Source organism: Callithrix jacchus, chromosome 15 (genome assembly GCF_049354715.1).
Source record: "Callithrix jacchus isolate 240 chromosome 15, calJac240_pri, whole genome shotgun sequence".
Taxonomy (NCBI): Eukaryota; Metazoa; Chordata; class Mammalia; order Primates; family Cebidae; genus Callithrix; species Callithrix jacchus.
Genome location: NC_133516.1, coordinates 28657644 through 28677098, shown reverse-complemented (window position 1 = coordinate 28677098; position 19455 = coordinate 28657644). Strand labels below are relative to the sequence as shown.

The following is a 19455-nucleotide window of genomic DNA, read 5'->3' as shown; positions in this document are numbered from 1 at the left end:
TCTTCAACCTTCAGCCCCAGTGCCAATCAAGGAGAACCTGACAGCATAGGAGTCGCATGTCATCCCTCTTGGTTTCAGCCTTCTTGGGGATAGAGGAAGGAAAGTCCTTAAAAATTTTAGACCCCCTACTTGTGCTTTCAGCATGAGTGTTCAAGAAGAGAACAGTACATATTCACACTTGAGAGGAAGCATTCCAAACCAGCCAGAGTGTCTGATAACTTCTCCATGAGAAGGCGCAAGCTATAAACAAAGCCTGCCTCACCAATCCAGAGGACACAGCCATGCCTTACAAATTCCAGAGTAGCTATTCAAAACCTTGACAAGGCCTATAGCTGGAATATGCTGGTGGCCTCCACATTGTGGGAGGCAGAACAAGTCTTAGAATTGTCCTCAGAAGACTTCCATTGATGTGAGACCCCAAGATAAGGGAGGCAGCCAATGTCCTTCACAAGTTTCCAGAAGTTCTTTCGAAACTTCAGGCTGACAAAGGCATAGAGCACAGGGTTAAGGCAGGCACGCAGGTATGCGATAGCCTCTGTCACTACGATGGCGTACTGAAAGCTGGTCATGGCATCATACTCCCACTGTGTGCTGCGGATGAGCTTCACAAGGTTGAAGGGCGTCTGGGTTACCAGGAACACAGCCATCACCAGGAAGATGATCTTTAGAGATCTGTGCTTCTGGAAGCCTCGAGCATGAAGCAGTGTTTTGATTATGACTGAATAGCAGACAATCATGGCGAGCAGTGGCAGGAAGAACCCCAGTGTCATCTGGGTGGCAAGAACCACAGTCGAAATCTCCTCATTATGGTAACCACATATGAGCTTGTCGAGATTGAAGACATTGCCATAGATGATTTGGGGCAAGGAAACCAGCAGGGATATCACCCAGATGAGCAAGGAGGTGACCTTGCCCCAGGTCATCCTCTTGGCTTGCTGGTTGTAGGCCTTGGTGGCCTTAACCACTGCAGTGAAACGATCCACAGTGATGCAGGTGAGGATGAGCATGGATGTGTAGAAGTTTATAGTGTAGATGCCTAGTAGGGTCTTGCACATGGCCTTGCCAAAGACCCACTCACGGATGCCTGCATAGGCCCAGAAGGGCAGAGTGCAGACAAACACCAGGTCAGCCAGGGGCAGGTTCACCAGGAACACATCCGTCAGGCTCTGCAGCCTATGGTAGAAGATGGATATGACCAGCACGAGGGAGTTCCCTACGAGGCCGCCGATGAATACCACCAGGTACGTGCAGGGCAGAAAGACCTTCTTGAACTGCAGGAATTGTTGATGCTCCTCCCGGCTGCTCTCGTAGGAACTGTTATAGTCTTCGTAGTTGTACTCTGCCATGGTGTCTGTTCTAATGAACACCTATGAGTAAGAACCCAGGAATTATATTTGGGGCTGAGGATGCCATTCTCTGTCTTTCTGCTGTCCCATTGACCACATTTAGGGGGGAAATAGTCGTCCCCTAAACCCACCCACTGGGATGTGTAGGAACAACACAGCAACAATATTGAAAATAGCCAATTCTGAGGGGAAATTGCTCAGGCAGGACAAGGACTCTCTATTAGCCTGAAAATTCTCAGGATCTCACCCATCCAGGAGACAACTCATAACTGACCCCTACGTACATTCCATAAAATCCTGTGCTCAAGTATTTTGAGAGCAAAAGTCACCCTGCTGCCAGGTGGGCATAGTGCTCTTTGGAAAAGCAGCATGAGAATGGGTGGTTGAGCTCAGATTATCACTGGTAATCTGAGCTCATCAATGGGAAGCACCTGTTTTCATCTCCCCCTGCCTCACCACAGTTACCCATCCTGAGCCCCATTTCCTAATAAATTGTGAAAGCTAAAGCCAGTGCCCCTACCAGGGGGCTCTACTATCAAGGAGACTCCTGGAGACCACACATGTTTGGGGATGACAAGACTGCTCTGCTGGTAGGCAGTCCTTCCTGCCTTTACTTCCCCTCAATTGCATAGATTTTCAAAGGCTACTAATGGGGAACCAAGGCACAGAAAAGCCCATGGCTGCCCAGCACTTTGGCTGAGCTGGCTTCATGAATAAAGTATTGGGTAGTTCTCCTCACTTCCCAAATAAACCTTCCCCTTCATCATCTAACATAGTTTATGGCATTCCACCATCAGAGCCTCATTTCCTGAAGACTTCTGAGCAAGAAGTCTCTTAAAAGGTAGATTTCTGAGGGGAACGATCCAAGATGGCCGATCGCTAACATCTCAGGATTGCAGCTCTCAGTGAAAGCGCAGAGAACTAGAGGACGCCACACTTTCCGACAAATTCTGGTTGCTGACGGAGCAGAAGATCCCCAGTGGAGGAGTCACACGGGTCGCCAGCCCGACTCTTATGGTCGGCACAGTGGTTTCGCGGGCACCTCGGCGTGGCAGCTCTCGGAGCAGAGTAAATAGGGCTGGCTCCCCTTCTGACCGAGGTTTGGAGGACCCACACGGGTCGCCAGCATGACTCCTGAGGCCAGTGCAGCGGCTGTGACGGCACCTTGGCGCGGCAGCTCTCGCCGCAGAGTAAACGAGACTGGTTCCCCTTCTGACCGAGGTTTGGAGCGCCAGGAAGGCAGAGTCGCCTATTACGGACACAAGAAGGAAGCCAGACAGGAGAATCCTGGGCAGAAAAGCACCATCAGTCTTAACGCCACTGTTCTGGCCCTGAGAACTAACAACTTGGATGTCCAATCAAGAGACCTAATCTGAAAGTTGGTAATTTCAAAGACGACAGGAGGATAAATTTACAATGATGGGAAGAAACCAGCATAAAAAGGCTGAGAATACTCAAAATCAGAACGCCTGTCCCTCTAAAGATGATCACAGTTCCACAACAACAATGGAACAAGGCTTGATGGAGAACGAGTGCATCCCAATAACAGAATCACGCTTCAGGGAATGGATAATAACAAACTTCTGTGAGTTAAAAGAACATGTTGTAGCCCAACATAAAGAAACTAAGAACTTTGAAAAAAGGTTTGATGAAATCCTAATAAGAATAGACAACTTAGAGAGGAATATAAGTGAATTAATGGAACTGAAGAATACAATACAGGAACTCCGAGAAGTATGCACAGGTTTAAACACTCGAATTGTTGAAGTAGAAGAAAGGATATCAGAGGTCAAAGTCCAACTTAATGAAATAAAACAAGAAGACAAGATTAGAGAAAAAAGGATAAAAAAGAATGAGCAAAACTCTCCAAGAAATGTGGGACTATGTGAAAAGACCAAATTTACGTTTGATAGGTGTACCTGAATGCGACGGAGAGAATGAATCCAAGCTGGAAAATACCCTTCAGGATATTATTCAGGAAAATTTTCCTAAACTAGCAAAGCAGGACAATATTCACCCCAGGTAATACAGAGAACACCACAAAGATATTCCTCAAGAAGAGCAACCCCAAGGCACATAATCGTTAGATTCACCAGGGTTGAAACGAAGGAGAAAATACTAAGGGCAGCCAGAGAGAAAGGTCAGGTTACCCACAAAGGCAAGCCTATCAGACTTACAGCAGATCTCTCAGCAGAAACTCTACAAGCCAAAAGAGAGTGGGGGCCAATATTCAACATCCTCAAAGAACAGAACCTTCAGCCCAGAATTTCATATCCAGCCAAACTAAGCTTCGCAACTGAAGGAAAAACAAAATTTTTTATGGACAAGCAAGAACTCAGAGATTTTATTACCACCAGGCCTGCTTTACAAGAGCTTCTGAAAGAAGCATTATACATAGAAAGAAACAACCAGTATTACCCTTTCTAAAAATATACCAAAAAGTAAAGAGCACCAACATAAAGAAGAATTTACATCAACAAATGGATAAAACAGCCAGTTAACATCAAATGGCAGTAACCCTAAATTTAAATCAACTAAATCCCCCAATCAAAAGACACAGCCAAAACACAACGGCATGTTACATCCAGACCTGTTTCACATGCAAGGATACACAAAGACTCAAAGGGATGGAGAAAGATTTACCAACCAAATGGAGAGCAAAAATAAATAAATAAATAAATAAATAAAAAGCAGGAGTTGCAATTCTTGTATCGGATAAAACAGATTTTAAAGCAACAAAGATATAGTGGTAAAAGGATCAATGCAACAACAAGAGCTAACGATCCTAACACCCAGATACATAGAGACTTAGAGTCAATGAGACAGAAAATTAATAAGGATATCAAGGACTCGAACTCAGATCCGGAACAAGTAAACTTAATAAATATTCATAGAGCTCTCCACTTCAAATACACAAAATATACATTCTTGTCAATACCACATCACACTTACTCATAGGTTTAAATGAAACATTGATTGGCCATTATTAATACCCTTTTTTTTTTTTTTTTTCAGAATAAAGCAATATTTCCGTTCACCCTCCCTCTTTCTCTTCCTCTTTCTTCCTCTCCTTTACTCATTTTCTTTTTCTTTCCTTCTCTCAAAAAAAAGAAAAAAAAAAAAAAAAGAAATCAACTTGTAAACCTCTAGATCCAGGTCAGCAATGTCTCTCTCATTGCTTGATTTCCTTCCTTCCCTTCCCTCCCTCCCTCCCTTCCTCCCTCCCCCTTCCTCCCTTCCTTCCTTCCTCCCTCCCTTCTTCCTTCCCTCCCTTCCTGCCTTCCTCCCTTACTCCCAAAAAATAAATAAATAAATTAATTAATTAATAAAAATAAAAAAGGTAGATTTCCCCAAAGGGGAGCCTTGTCTTAGCTTCTGTGATTGGCAGGTTAGGACTTAGGGGACTCCTTTAACAAGCAGAAGACCCAACTGAAATGGGGTACCAGATGGGCTGCATTTCTTACCCAGGGATGTCACTTCTGTCTGACCCTTCCCTCTGCCCTGTGACCCTGCCAAAGACCACGGACAGGACAACGGGTCATGTAACCTATGGTGTGGGAGCAGGAGCAGCTGCAGGAACATCAGCCCATGAGTGCCAGCTTTGCCCTTGCTACTGACCTGCAGATACTCAACATGCAGCAGCTCAGTTCTGGTGACCTGTAGCCATGTCTGGCCAGCACCTCAAGAAGGTGTATGAAGAAGAGCAGGTGTTTGGATAGAATCTCTGCCACGTTTAACAAAGTCAAAATATTGCCTGACCAGACAAGGACATATAAACAGTGAGGTTACCTCTCCTAATCCACTCAAAAACACTTCTGTCCCTGATACTGAGTCCTGACTGGGAGCAGTGTCTCTGATGCTGCTGCTTGCCTCTGTCTTTCCAGGGGCCAAAGTGCCCTTTCTCTCTAGCAAGAAGGATGCTGCCTTTGGGCTAAGACTGCTTAATAAATCATCCTTGCCCTTAGACCACAGTTGTTAGATCTCTAAGGGAGATAAGTCAGCCAGTAGACATCCTGCCCCCCCACAAGCTTTCTGGGGTACTATATTGAGTTATTCAGTAGGTAAGATATTGTGTATGTGTTATTAATTCACACAGGCAAAAACATAGATTTTCATCATTTGAAATATGAAACAGGTGGCTTTGCTCTTAAGAATAATGTCCAGCTCCCCATTATTGCTTGACTTGCTCTTGCCTTTTTTTGATATCCTCCTGTTCCACTTTTGCTGGTCCCTTATGCTGCTATGACACATTTCCTCAAAGGACCTATGCAAATTCATGTGTAAGGATTGGTAAACTTTGTTGTGTAGTAATTGGTAAACAGATTGGGCCTGGACAGTGCTGTGCAAATAGAGTATTAAAAATTACTTTCCCTTCTAGAAGAGGCCAAAAACATTCATTTATTTATCTTCTATAATCAAAATCCTATTTTGATTTCTGCAAATTAAAAAAATACATATACAACTTTGGAAATAGTGTAAAAGTCTGAAAATAAATGAAGCAAATTATAATTCAGACATAGAATATGACTTAAATGTTTAGGAAGTATTTTTAATGATTTTGGGAAATGTAATACAGTTAAATTGCTAAAAACTATAAACACAAAGCAAATATGCAAAGTGTTAGCTATTACTGTTACAACAAAGAGATGTCAAACACACACACACACACGCACACACACACACACACACACACTCCCCTCTGCAATTCTGGGAGTCCATGAACCCCCTGAATCCCTCTGCCATGTATTCAGAACTCATTTTAGAGTTCATGATAAACTATATGATTTTTGACTGTACTTTTAAAAACCTAGAAAAATGATTGCATTTAATTAGCAGTTGGCCTCTAGCTGAGGGAATTATGGGTGACCTATTTCTTCCTTTTTTTTAATAGTTCCCAAAGTTTCTATAGTAGTACATTGATTTATAATGAAAAAAGAACATAAATGATAATCTGAGAAAACAGCCTGTCTTAGGCAAAAGAAATGAAAACAGAAATTATTCGTTGAGCAAATATAGACACTAACTAGATTCTCCTTATCTCCCCAGGTGTATCTGACTGTGCCATTACTAGTAGTACCATCAGCCCACAGGCACTAACCATGTGCCCAGAAACATGTTCACTGTTTCTCCAATTTAACCCATATGGTAGCAAATGGCAGTGATGGAATTCGAACTAAAAGCAGTTGAGCTCCATAGCCTGGCATTTTACACTGTGCCCCACTACAGACAGGAATCTGAAAATACCAACAATACCTGGAGTTAGTCCTCCCTGTCTTCTTTTAAGTATAAAGAGTAAGACAAATGACTCACCAGCAGAAATGCTTGGACAGTTTGTTCCACAGATGAGCTTGCTCACGAAGCAAGGTCTGCCTCTACTTCTGTGATGTGGTTCATGTTTCCGCTGAACCTTTTTTAAGAGCCCTCAGCTGGTTATATACGAGACCCATCCCTACTCCTGTCCTTTAGTTTCAAATCCACATGACCAGCCCTCCCCTGTGTAATGTGTGGGTCAGTCAGAGATGGATGGGTGACTGATACCCCATACCCCCTTCATTCTGCCTCGGGGCTGATTCTTCTGTCAGAGTATGACAGGGGTTTTATTTTTAAATTAAAGGGGAACAATAAGGAAGTTTGGCTCTGGCCATCCACTGAAGATGGTAGCATTGGTACCTTAAAATTACTTCATTCATTAGTCAGACATCTTTTTGGAACAGTTGAGGTCTGGGCCAATGCTGAGTCCATGGCTGGGTTCTGCGTGCACTTGCAGCTCCAGCATATGTGATAGCTGTCTTGCCCCATAGCAGCCCTGCAGTGGATATTATCCCTCTTTTATAGATGAGAACACTGAGGACCGTAGCCAAAATAACAGCCCCAGTCCACACAGCTAGAAACTGGCAAATTGAAGATACACACTTAGGTCTGTGTCATTACCAGACCAATGAACAGGATGATGATGGGTCTGCCAGAGGTCCTGGTGCAGCCCCACCTCCTAAGCCCACACCACTCAGGCCCCTCAGCAGGCAGTGCTCACCCACCTTGCCTAGCCTGGCTGGAATCATCTGGTTTCCTTGGTCTGCCCTCTCTACTGGAATTCCCCAGATGTTGACGACTTTTATCTCAGTACAGTTCTAGTTGTCAGCCTCCGTGATCTAACATTACTGACCCTTCTGGGAAACAACGCTGGAAGGCAGGAATTGGAGACATGTCTGCTTTCCCAGAAGCAGCTGACCTCTTGTGGAGGTGCCTGGTCTCCCTTCTCTGACTATGCACTGCCATTCAGGCTGCTTCTCCCCAGTGCTGTTGCTCTCTCTACCACCTGCTAGGCAGACCTTCTCATGTGGCTCTTCCTAAGGGCAAATGTCAAGCATTGGGAGCAAGGACCAGGAGCAGCCTCAGGATCCAGAGACTAACACTCAGCTCTACTGCAAGCTTGGCCCTATGCTGGATGCTTCTGTGTACAGCCATCTAATCCTAATCACTTACAGACAGGCAAACAGAAGATTAGAGAGATTAGCCCACTTGCCCAAGAAACACATCCCCAGTGGTCACCTAGGACTGTCCGGCTGTAAAGCCAATGCTTCCTGTTCTGCTCTGTGTATGGAGCTGTGATAATAGATGTGAAGACCTCTAGTAGGTTTGCAGGCATTTTTTGAATGAATTAGGTCAGACTATCCTTTCTACCAAACTAGTACAAATGAGTGAGGTATTCCTTATGGGCATGAACCATGAGGCTGCCTAGACTGCATACCAATGGACAGATGGATGCAGGGAGTGGTGAATGAATGAAAAAGGAATAGACTAAGCCAAATAGAGCCCTGCCTTTCTGAAAGAGACCTTTCAAGGCAGGATGGCAATTTAAAGTAACCCTGCCTAATATTTAGGAATCTTTAAGCTTTGAGGGCTGAGTTTTACCCGGGTACAAGTCAACCATGCCATTCAAGACAGGTCTATAGAGCAGAATTAGAATGGCCTGAGCCTCGTCAGATGCCCTTGGCCATGCTATTCTTAGCAAGCTTTTCTACTCCATGGGGAAAACAGGCTGGCACCTAGAGCCCTCCATGACTGTGTATACATGTGAATATGGAAATATGTGTGTTTGAGAAAGGATGGCTTGTTTATCATGGCCATTCTTTAATGGAAACTTCCCTGTAGTACAAAAGACTAGCAAATCAATTTGAGGAGCTCAGCTACTCACAGGTTTGGGGCTAAAATTTTATTTTACAAAATGTCTTTTATTTACTTTACAAAATGCCTTTTATTGTCTGCCAGTTTGTAGTGTTAATTGTTTAAAGGTCATTACTTTTATTTGAAACAAAACTTTAAACTTTTTAAGGGTCAGTACCCAATCATATGTGTCTTAGATTTCCCCAGAAATACCTAAACATTTTCTAAATAAAATTGGGGGAAGAATAAAAGGGAAGCACAGACATACCTGCTGCAGATTTATCCTGGAGGTCAGGCTGTTGGCCTGCTCTCCTTTCCCGAACATTGCCGAGCTGCTAAGTTATCTGTTCCAGGATTCAGACGAGACATTTACTGCTCTGGCGGGAGCAGAGCTACTATGGCTGAGAGGTATTATTGTGGGGGTTGTCAATAAGCAGGAGACTAGGAGAAGGAATCCGCGTATAGAGGTTGACCACCTCCAGCGGAAGAAGGTGAGGTGTAGAAGTGTCTTACCACTAGGAATTACGTATCTGAGTCACGGGCACCAAAGTATGTTAGCAGCAGCAAATCCATGCGGGTCTGCAGCAACTTGAGTCTTGCCTCCTTGGAGGAAAGAATTTGGCCAAGGGGCAAAAGTAAGTTTAAAGCAGAGGGAGAGACTGAGGCAAGTTTTAGAGCAGGAACAAATGGAAGTAAAGTATACTTGGAAGAGGGCGAAGCCGGTGACCTGAGAGATCCAAGTGCCCGGTCCAGCCCTTGAGTTGAGGTTCTTGTACACTGGCATGGTTCCATGCTAGGCTTGTGTTTCTTCTCCTTCGACCCTTCCCTTGGAGCGAGCTCTCTGCAGCCTGGTGGCTTGCCAGCACTAGGGGCTGCATGCTTAGTGTGTTTACTGGAGTTGTATGCATGCTCACCTGAGGTGCTTTTCCCTTATCAGTTGAATGTTTCTAGAGGACTGGTTAAACTCTGCCATTTTGCCTGTTGGGGTTCATGCTTGTGCCCACCTGGCCAGCTCCTGAGATCTTACTAGCAAGCTGCTGATTACCAACTTCAGATGTTTTCTATCTATTGGAAGACTCTTTCTCTGGCTCTGGCTGCAACCAGTTATTTTAGAGACAGTTTAACAATTGCCCGACCATTACTTGATGGTCACCTGACATTCCTGGGGGAGGGAGGCCCTCTCTTGCCCTGCTCATGTCTGCCTAGCTATCTACTCTTAACACTAGGAATTTATAAGCAATGGATTAGCAAAGTAGAATCAAGTTAATACAATAATAATAAATCGATAGCAAAATTAAAAGATGCCCCCAGATCACAGAGTGAATGTGATGTGTGTGGTATGGTTCAGCCCAACCTTCCAAACCTTCTCTGGTGAGTGGAGCCTTCTGCTGTGAGAGGCCCGTGCTGTACCCACACTGACCACAGTGGCGACCAGTCCAGATTGATAACTGAGCACTTGAAATGTGGCTAGTGCAACCAAGGAGCCAAATGTTTAGTTTAATACATGAATTTAAGTTTATATAACCACATATGGCTAGTGGCTATTGTATTGAAGAGTAGTTCTAAACTGAAGTCACCTCCACTTCACGGGAGACTGTTCACAGATGGAGGCTGACCAGAGGGACAAGAGGAGCCCACATAATCAGAAAAAGCAACACTCCTCACTCTGCCGGGCTTAGCAAGGCTGAGGGGAGATGGCGCCCTCTGGGGAAGATTGGCAGCAAGGCACCTTGGGCCCTAGGGGTTTTCCAGGCATCCGTTCCTCCCTCTTCTAGTTTCTAAATAAGCAGAAGATCTGTACCGCAGGCAGTCTGCAGGATTAAAGTTGTGTGGTAATCACATAACAAGCAGGCTGAGGCCATTTGGTTTGTGACAGGGAAGGACTATAGACTCCATTTGTAGAGACCAAGCTGGAGAGGCTCCACTCACACAGAGAGGTGTGGACTCTAGGACTGCAGTGCCGGGGACTGCCTGGTTTGTGCTCAACACTTTATCCTGACTCGCTCCTAATGCGGAAGCCTTGGGTATGTCCTCCTTTGGGAGCATTAGGGACAGAAGAAAACCTTACTCTGAGACAAATAATGTAGACATTCACTAGGCGTGGCCTGTGTGCACAGCAAGCTGCCCGGGCGTTCCTGGGTTTAAGTTGACAGACTGGAATATGTGCTCGAGAGATATTCAGCTCCACTGACCACAGCTCCTGGCAGAAACTGAGAAGGAAAGGGTGGCATGCCATCAGCCAAGCTAGCAGTAGGCTGCCATGACCAGAGCAAGGGGAGGAGGAAGGCTGCGTGGGCAGTGAGTATCTGTTATCTTTGCTGATTCTGCCTAGATAGCAGGGAGAGGAAGCAGCTCTAGTAGGAGGTGGGGCGCCCTCTAGTGATCATGCTTTGGTTGCCATCCTTCTCAAGCTCTTAAATCCCTTGGCATTCTCTGAGTTGCTGGAACATTTTCTAGGGCGTCTCACAGTAAGAAATACATCTTACGTGGCTACCTAGTGTGCATGTGTGTACACATTCGGTCAAAGCAGGCCTCATAAGTACTTACCCTCGTAACATGCAATATACTATCGTATTTTCTATTTTATTCTAAATGTTGGTCATAACCTACTAAATTGATTCACGGCCCAATAAATGGATCGTGACCTGCAGTTTGAAACCCTATTGAGAAGAAAGCCCTCTGCCCTAATTGTTACCTTTGAGACTGCATCACCCACCCATCTCACTCCCACATCACTCATGTAGCGCGTCCGCCAGGGCCAGCAAAGGACTGGGAAACCTGCTCTGTGAATCATCTTACTTGTCCGTCATCCCTGTGGTCAGGGAGGAGAGTGATGGATGAAGAGAGAGGATCATATGTTAGGATATCTTTTATCCTGAATGCAGGAAAATTGGGAGAACCAACTACAGCTTTCAGTCTCTCTCATCCTACATTATTGCTTTATCTCGTTTATGGTATTTGCCTTGGACAAGGATGAAAGCAGGCCTGAGTGACCCTGGCCTGTCTGCTCTGGACCTCTGCTTCCCTGTTATCGAGTGGGTGGTTGCACTGATGTTCCCTGTTTCTGTTCGTCCCAGGGTGAGGGTGGGGGCCTGGAAACCAGTAGCTGGAAAAGCAAAAAGAAGGAGGTGTGAGGCAAGGAGGAGGACAGAGAGGGGGGCTGGGGCCAGGGAGAAAAAGAAACACCAAAGTAACAAAGCATGCCCCCGGTGGCAGCAGGTGCTGCAGCCCGTGTTCTTCCTGCACCTTCCCTGAGAAGAGCACCGGAGGCTGCAGGCAGGAAGCTGCTTACCAGAGCAAGCCCACCTCTTTCTCAGTCAGTGGGCTCCATAAAATGCTACCTCGGAGTCCTTTAAAACGTACAGCCTTTTCAAGACATCAGAACCCAGAGTCTATCTAGTTCCATCTCCTTCCATTTAGAGAAGGGAAACTGGGGTCTCAGGAGGAAAGCGCTCACCATGAGTCACAGTTAATCACAGTGCTGAAGCTGAAACCATGATGGACCCCACCACAGTCATACCACCTTCCCTGCCCTCGGGGGCCACAGAGACCTCCAGCTAGACAGAGCCCCCCCCACTGCTCAGGGCTAGTGGCATTCAGCTCCTGGAAGAACATGGATTGTTTCAGCATTTTGAAAAGAAGCCACACTGAGTGGGAGATCTTCCTCATTAATGCTGGCACAGGAGGGCGAGCCTTTGTTTTGGAACTAGGTTTCCTCTTTGTCAGAACTGGGGAGTGGAGCTGGTTGGGCCCTGAGGCACCTGGGACTGTATAAGCCCCTGGCTGAGCTGAGCCTGGGGTCCCACAGGGAGAGCACTAAGTTGCTGTCAGGGTCTAGTTCTGGCTCCAGCCCTGCCTCTGAGGAACTGCCTGGGCATCTGTGTCCCCATCAGTAAAGTGCAGGGACTGCAATCTGCCAATATGTTCTAAGGATCAGTAATTGAGACAGTGTTAAAAACCTCCCCTGGGTGCCTGTTCTTGTGCCTCAGGGATGGGCCAGAGGCTTTTCAATGGGAAGGCAGGACCCAGTGGTGCTGCTACCTTGGCCCCGTGGCAATAGCTCTGCTGGCGTGGGCTAGGAGAGTGGCTGATTTGTGTTTCCACTCACCCTCTCTACAGCAGGAAGTCTCTTCCCCACAGCTGCTCCAGGGAAACTGCTGTAGCCCTATTGTCTTCTCACTGTCCGCTTGCTTGGCCCTGGCCCCTGCGGCCCTCCCTCTACTCACAAAATCTGCTGGGGCCTCTGTCAGGGCCTCTGCGACTAAAGGATTCTCCATGCATCTGGATTTGGCTACATGACTCCAAGGCTCTGGACCCCAGGATGTGAGACCCTTTGTGTTGATAGCTAAATGTCTGTGTTCTCATTTGTGGCATTTCAGGGACACTACATCAACCTCGCTAACTCCTGAGGACACTGAAGACATGCCCGTGGGGCAGGATGCGGAAATCTGCCTGCTGAAGTCCGGAGAACTAATGTAAGTGGCAGGTGCTGCCTGGGCCCTCCCACATTGGCGTTGGAGGAGCACTGGCCTCTCCAGTGCCAGCACTGGGGACCACCTCGGGGGCTCTGACTTGGACCAGTGGGGCTTCAGTTTATTCTTTTTCTTCAGGTATAGCGTATATACATTAAGATTCAAGCAAGTATACAGTGCCTGAATTTTGATGAATGATACAGTGTAATCACTACCACAGTTAAGATATAGAACAGTTCCCTCACCCTGGAAAGTTCCCCATGCCCCTTTGTAATTATTCCTCCCACACCCCATGTTCTTTTTTCAAAATAACTTTGTTAATTTTCTTATTGTATGAGCAAAACACTTACATTGTAAAAAATGAGGAAAATAGAGATAAGCAAAACATTTTGGCATATAGCCTTCCAGTCTTTTTTATACACATGCATACATATAATTTTTAACACAAAACAAATATTCTAAATCTTATTTTGTAGTCTCTTAAAATTTGCTATAGCGTATTTTTCCCTGTCATCGAGTTCTTTAGTGTTATGTCCACTGGCTGCATAATTGTCATTGAATAGATTCAATCATTCATTCACAGATACTTATTCATTAGCTATGATGTACCAGGTACTGTTTTAAGTGCTTAGAGTATGTCAGTAAACAAAACCAACAAAGACCCACCCCTAACCCTCATCGAGCTTACATTCCAGCAAGAGTTGACAGACGATAAACTATACACGTAATTAAGTAAGTCAATATTGTATCATTGTTACAAGGTGGTGCTTGCTAGGAAAAAGGTAAAGTAGGATGACAGGGAAGGGGAATTTGCCATTTTAAATAGAGTGACACTGAGAAGATAAGACTTGAAGGAGGCGAAGGAGTTGCCAGGCATATATCTGAGGGAATAGCATTTCAGGCAGAGGGAACAGGCAGCACAAAGGCCCTGACATGGTGCTTGGCATCTGGCATGTTCAGGGACTGAGAAAAGGGCCAGTGTGCCTGCAGCAGAGAGAAGCAGGAGGCGGATTCAGAGTGGGAATGAGGGTCTCAGCACACAGGGCCTTGTTGGCCATTGTAAGGACTTTGACTTTGAATCAGAGGGAAATGGGACCCCCCAAATGAGGTTTGTAGCATTAAGAGTGATTCAGCCTAATTTATGTATGAAAAAGGATCATTCTGGTTACCATGTGGAGAATAGATGATGGAGGGGCAAGAGCAGAAGAGGGGAGAACAGTTGGGAGGGTATTAGAGGAATCCTTGTTCCTTGGACCAAGTGTTGGCAGAGAGGACAAGGGCAAATTCTGGGCCTATTTTGAAGGTGGTGCAGACAGAATTTCCTGAAGGGTTTGATGTGGTTGTGAGAGAATAGATAACGCATTCCAGCAGTTCTCAGGTGACCCTGGACCACACTCGGACAGATGCTATGTTGAATTATGGGGTAGACCGAGCAGGAAGAATTAAGTAGCCCCCTCACAAGCCTTTGATTCTGGGGAGTATGAAGTGTCAGGGCCACCCTTTCTGGAGAGCATCTTGGCTGCAGGATGTACCAAAAGTTCAAGAATTGCATTTTCTCTGTGATGTAATAAGCCTACATCTGGGAAATAATGACTAGATGTGCAAAGATAAAGCTACCAAAATGTCCCTTGCATGCTATTCACAGCAGTGACAATTAGAAATAGTGAAAGAGAACTTGAATGGTTGTGAATGGCCGTTGAATTTTGTCAGATTTTTTCTGTGTCAGTTGATAAGATCATAGACTTTTTCTTCCTTAGCTTGTTGATATGATGGATTGCATTGATTGACTTTCAGATATTGAACCAGCCTGCGTACCTGGGGTAAATCCCACTGGCCGTGGTGTATAATTCTTTTCACACACTGCTGGATTTGACAAAATGTCTAAAGGATGTTTTGCCAGATACAGAATTCACAGTTGACAGTTCTTTTCTTTCAGCGTTTGAAATATATGTGCCGCTACCTCCTCTGGCCTCCATGGTTTTAAATGAGAAGTCCCCTGTCACTCAAATTGCTATTCCCCCATAGATAATGTTATTTCTCTCTACCTGCTTTCAAGCTTTTTGTTTGTCTTTTTAATTTTTTTTAACTTTTTAATTGTTTATTATTTTATTATACTTTAAGTCCTGGGGTACATGTGCAGAATGTGCAGGTTTGTTACATAGGTATACACGTGCCATGGTGGTTTGCTGCATCCATCACCCCATCATCTACATTAGGTATTTCTCCTAATGCTATCCTAACTCCCCACTCCCTTCCAACCCTCCCTTAGCCCCCCACTCCCCCCGACAGGCCCCAGTGTGTGATGTTCCCCTCCCTGTGTCCATGTGTTCTCATTGTTCAACACCCACTTATGAGTGAGAACATGCGATGTTTGGTTTTCTGTTCTTGTGTCAGTTTGCTGAGAACGATGGTTTCCAGCTTTATCCATGTCCCTGCAAAGGACATTTGGGCAAAGAGTTCATGACTAAAACACTAAAAGCAATGGCAACAAAAGTCAAAATAGACAAATGGGATCTAATTAAACTAAAGAGCTTCTGCACAGCAAAAGAAACTATCATTGGAGTGAACTGGCAACCAACAGAATGGGAAAAAAATTTTGCGATCTACCCGTCTGACAAAGGGGTAACATCTAGAATCTACAAAGGACTTAAATAAATTTACAAGAAAAAAAACCTCATCAAAAAGTGGGTGAAGGATATGAATAGACACTTTTCAAAAGAAGACATACATGAGGCCAACAACCATATGAAAAAAAGCTCATCATCACTGGTCATTATAGAAATGCAAATCAAAACTACATTGAGATACCATCTCACGCCAGTTAGAATGGCGACCATTAGAAAATCTGGAGACAACAGATGCTGGAAAGGATGTGGAGAAATGGGAACACTTTTACACTCTTGGTGGGAGTGTAAATTAGTTCAACCATTGTGGAAGACAGTGTGGCGATTCCTCAAGGACCTAGAAATAGAAATACTATTTGACCCGGCAGTCCCATTACTGGGTATAATAAACCCAAAGGGTTATAAATCATTCTATTATTAAGGCACATGCACACGTATGTTCTTTGTCTTTTGTTCTTAGAAGCTTAATTATGATGGGGCTTGGTGTGAATTTCTTTGGGTTTTCCCTATTTGGGGTACACTCAGCTCTCGAATCTCTAGGCTTATGCCTGTTGCCATATTTGGAAAATATTTTTGAATATTTCGAATAGTTTTCAGATGCACTCTATTTTCCCTCTCCATTTGGGGCGCCAGTGACACAAATGTGAGATCTTTCGTCCTTGTCTCGCAGGTCTCTGAGACTCTGTTCTTTTTCCTGGCACCCCGCCTCCCAATTCACTTTTTCCTGTGTTGTTCAGATTGAGGAATTTCTGTTTTTCTCTCTTCAAGTATAACTGTCATCTTCATTCAGCTATTGAGTATCCAGTGATTTTTTTAACTTTAGTTATAATTATTTAGTTCTAAAATTTCCATTTGGTTCTTTTTTATATCTTCTGTTTCTTTCGTGTGGTTTTTCTACTTTTTTTATTGTTTCAAGAACATTTAAAATTGTTGTTGAAGCATTTTATCATGGCTGCTTTAAAAGCCTTGACAGATAAATCCAGCATCTGATTGACGTCAGTCTCGGCTTCTGTCGATTGTCCTTCCTCATGTACGCTGTGATTTTCCTGGCTCTTAGGATAACGAGTGTCTTCTTGTGATGTGTAGGTGAGGGGCTCAGAGATGCTAAGCTGTTGTGATTTTCCTCGTGTTCTGGGGGTCCTCAGTCACTCCGCCTTCCTTCTCCTGCCCTTCACTTTTACTGCAACTGCTGAATCAGTATTTTCAGGTTTTTAGTGGCAGTTAATGGGAAAGAACAGGGAGATGTTTGAAATCATGTATAATAAAACTTTTTAAAAACCTGCCCTCAAGTAAAGGGATGAGGAAAGTTAGGAGAGTTAGAATAATTAGAACACATCCCACCTGATTTTGGTAAGCAAAAAAAAAAAAAAAAAAGGAAATTACAAAAAGGAATAATTAGAACACACAGATCCAAGGCAAATCCTTTTCACATTTGTGACATGAGCCTTATGGACAATAGGCGTCTTAAGATTACATTATATTGGAGCAAACCCTTGATTTGTTTTTGTTAAGCTCTCCTTTGGAGAGGCTGAGTATTGTCCTTGTCACTGAATAGATGATGTCTAGAATACATGATTGGGGTACAATCCAAATACCTGGATGCCAGGGGAAAATTCTGGAGCATAAAATTGTAAAATGCTCTAGCATCAATGGGGCATGATATCAAGTAAATGACTTTTTTTGTGGTAATATGGTAAGATTTCCACATTATGAGAAAGGTGTCTTTTCCAGAATGGACCCCCACGCCCGCCCTCAGATTCTTGAAAATTGTAAATATTGGTCGAGGGCTCTTAATCAGAAATAAAACCTAGCACACAGAGACGTATTATGTTGAATTGAATTGTCCCAAAGGTGAGTATTGGAGCTGTTCTTTAAAGATTCTGGTTTTGAAATCGTTTCTTGCCCTTCTCATTAGCTTTGGGGAGTCTGTCCATTCATCTCCACAGCTCTGGAGGCAGATGAGCCCTCAGCACCACCACTTGCTGTACAGTCTTGGGCAAGTTCCCTAACCTCTTTGAACTTGAGTTCCCGCCCCTGTGTCAAAGGGGACAGTAATACATTTTCTCCACAAAGGCAGTTGGTATGGTAGAAAGATGATGGCTTTGGCTCAGACCTGTGTGAACCTGGACTGAATTTCTTAATCTGTTTGCATCTTAGTTTCCTCTTCTGTAGAATGGCAACAGTGATGCCTTCCTCACGGAGCCAGTGCAGTAACACGTGAAATTGTTGAGCATAGGGCATGGCCTATGGTGGCTGCCACCTTCCCATTTCACAGTTGAGAAACTGAGGCTCAGAATGAGTTGACTCACCCAAGGCCACACCGCTCCTAAGTTGCAGTTCTGCCCTGGAGGCCCTGTCTCCATGATTGGTAACTAACCTACCTGCCTTGGGAGTTGCACAGTGTAGAAGGGGTACCACTCTGTCTGGAAGGGGCCCCGAGGAGCAAGCTCCCTGGGTTCATCTTATAATCTAGGCCTGCAGCAGTCTTGAGGCAGGCCTGGTTGTCCTGTTTGGCAGATGAGGAAACTGAGGCTTATGAAAGGGTACGCCCTGCAGCAGGGATGCAGTTTGGCCACTCACCTCACATTCCTCATGTCATACTCTGGGTCCAGCAGAGAGGAACTCACTGTCAGTGAACCCTGTAAACTTCTTGAAGAAGCTTTTATCTACCCAGGGAGAGTAAGAACAAGCTTCTCTTCCCAAAATCATTGTATCACTTCCACCACCCCTGCATTATAAAGAGTATGGGATGTTGGCATTTGAGGAAAGGTCAGGGTGCCCATGTGGAATCTTACAATGGATGCGAGATGCACCTGAGAAGAGGGACTATATCTAAAGGGCAGGAGGCTTGTGCTGATGAGGTGAAAAGGGTGAGGCAGGGAATTGGAAGGAGAAATGACAGAGAGAAAACAGACAGCTGAGCAGCAGGGCACCTTCAAGAGAGCAGCAGAAAGCTGCACCTCGGCACTCGCTTCCTGTCCACGAGGGACGTGGAGCGGGTCAGGCTATCCTCAATTCCTTAGTTCCCGTGGGCTTTCAGCTCCACACAGGCAAGGATATCATCTCTATTTTTTACTGCTGTGTCCTCAGTGCCTAGAACTATGCCAGGCGTGTAGTAAGCACTCGGGAAACATTTGTTGGAGTGAGCTGCCTGTCCCATACTTAAGCATGTGGCCAGGGTTACCCGGCGCTTGTCCTCTCAAGAGCCTCTGAAGTCTCCAGCCACCTCTGAGCCACAGATGACCTGGCCAGTGGACACAAACACTTTGCCCAGTCAATCAGGTCCTTCTCTGTATTTTTATTTTAGGATCAAGGTACCCCTCACAGTGGAAGAGATCGCGAGCTTCGGGGAGGGCAGCAGGGAGCTGTTTGTGAGGTCCAGCACCTACAGCCTGATCCCCATCACTGTGACCGAGGCAGGCCTCACCATCAGCTGGGTCTTCTCCTCCGACCCCAAGAGCATCTCCTTCAGCGTGGTCTTCCAGGAGGCCGAGGACACACCACTGGATGAGTGTAAGGTATGGCTGGGCTCCCTGCCTGTGGGTTCCTTCACACATCTGGGTACTTGGGCAGGCCTTTTCCAAAGCAGGGCAGTGGCCATCCTACCCTCTCCTGGGCAGGCCTCACCTGGAATGTTCTGGGCCGTGTCATGCAGAGAAGGTAGAGAACCTGGGCCTTGTCCAGTTTGGGGAGAAAAAGACCCAGAGGTTCTGGAGAGCTGTTTTCAAATGTCTGAAGGTCACACTGTCAGACACAGGTAGTCTACCCTTGGGATAGACGGGTAGGTGAAAGAGGAATACAGACATATGACTCAATTTAAGGATCATTTTCTAATAGAACTGTGCAAAG

At 45.2% G+C, this 19455-nt stretch overlaps 2 protein-coding genes across 7 annotated transcripts in view; one reads left to right on the top strand and one right to left on the bottom strand.

Moving 5' to 3' along the window:
• FYCO1 (FYVE and coiled-coil domain autophagy adaptor 1) overlaps positions 1-19455 on the top strand; it is a 77960-nt gene that overhangs the window by 49550 nt on the left and 8955 nt on the right. For 4 of the 6 annotated variants that reach the window (XM_008981530.5, XM_002758275.7, XM_035275062.3 and 1 more), the window contains 2 exons: positions 12890-12985; positions 18914-19124. In XM_008981530.5, coding sequence (XP_008979778.4) covers positions 12890-12985; positions 18914-19124 — 307 coding nt within the window. The remainder of the gene's footprint in view (positions 1-12889; positions 12986-18913; positions 19125-19455) is intronic. The other 2 variants (XM_035275060.3, XM_078350654.1) reach the window with 1 other exon arrangement.
• Positions 204-6749, bottom strand: CXCR6 (C-X-C motif chemokine receptor 6). The gene is made up of 2 exons (XM_008981526.5): positions 6657-6749; positions 204-1367 (listed from the first exon to the last, which is right to left on the bottom strand). The coding sequence occupies exon 2, from the start codon at positions 1344-1346 to the stop codon at positions 327-329; it is 1020 nt and encodes a 339-aa protein (XP_008979774.1). The 5' UTR covers positions 1347-1367; positions 6657-6749; the 3' UTR covers positions 204-326.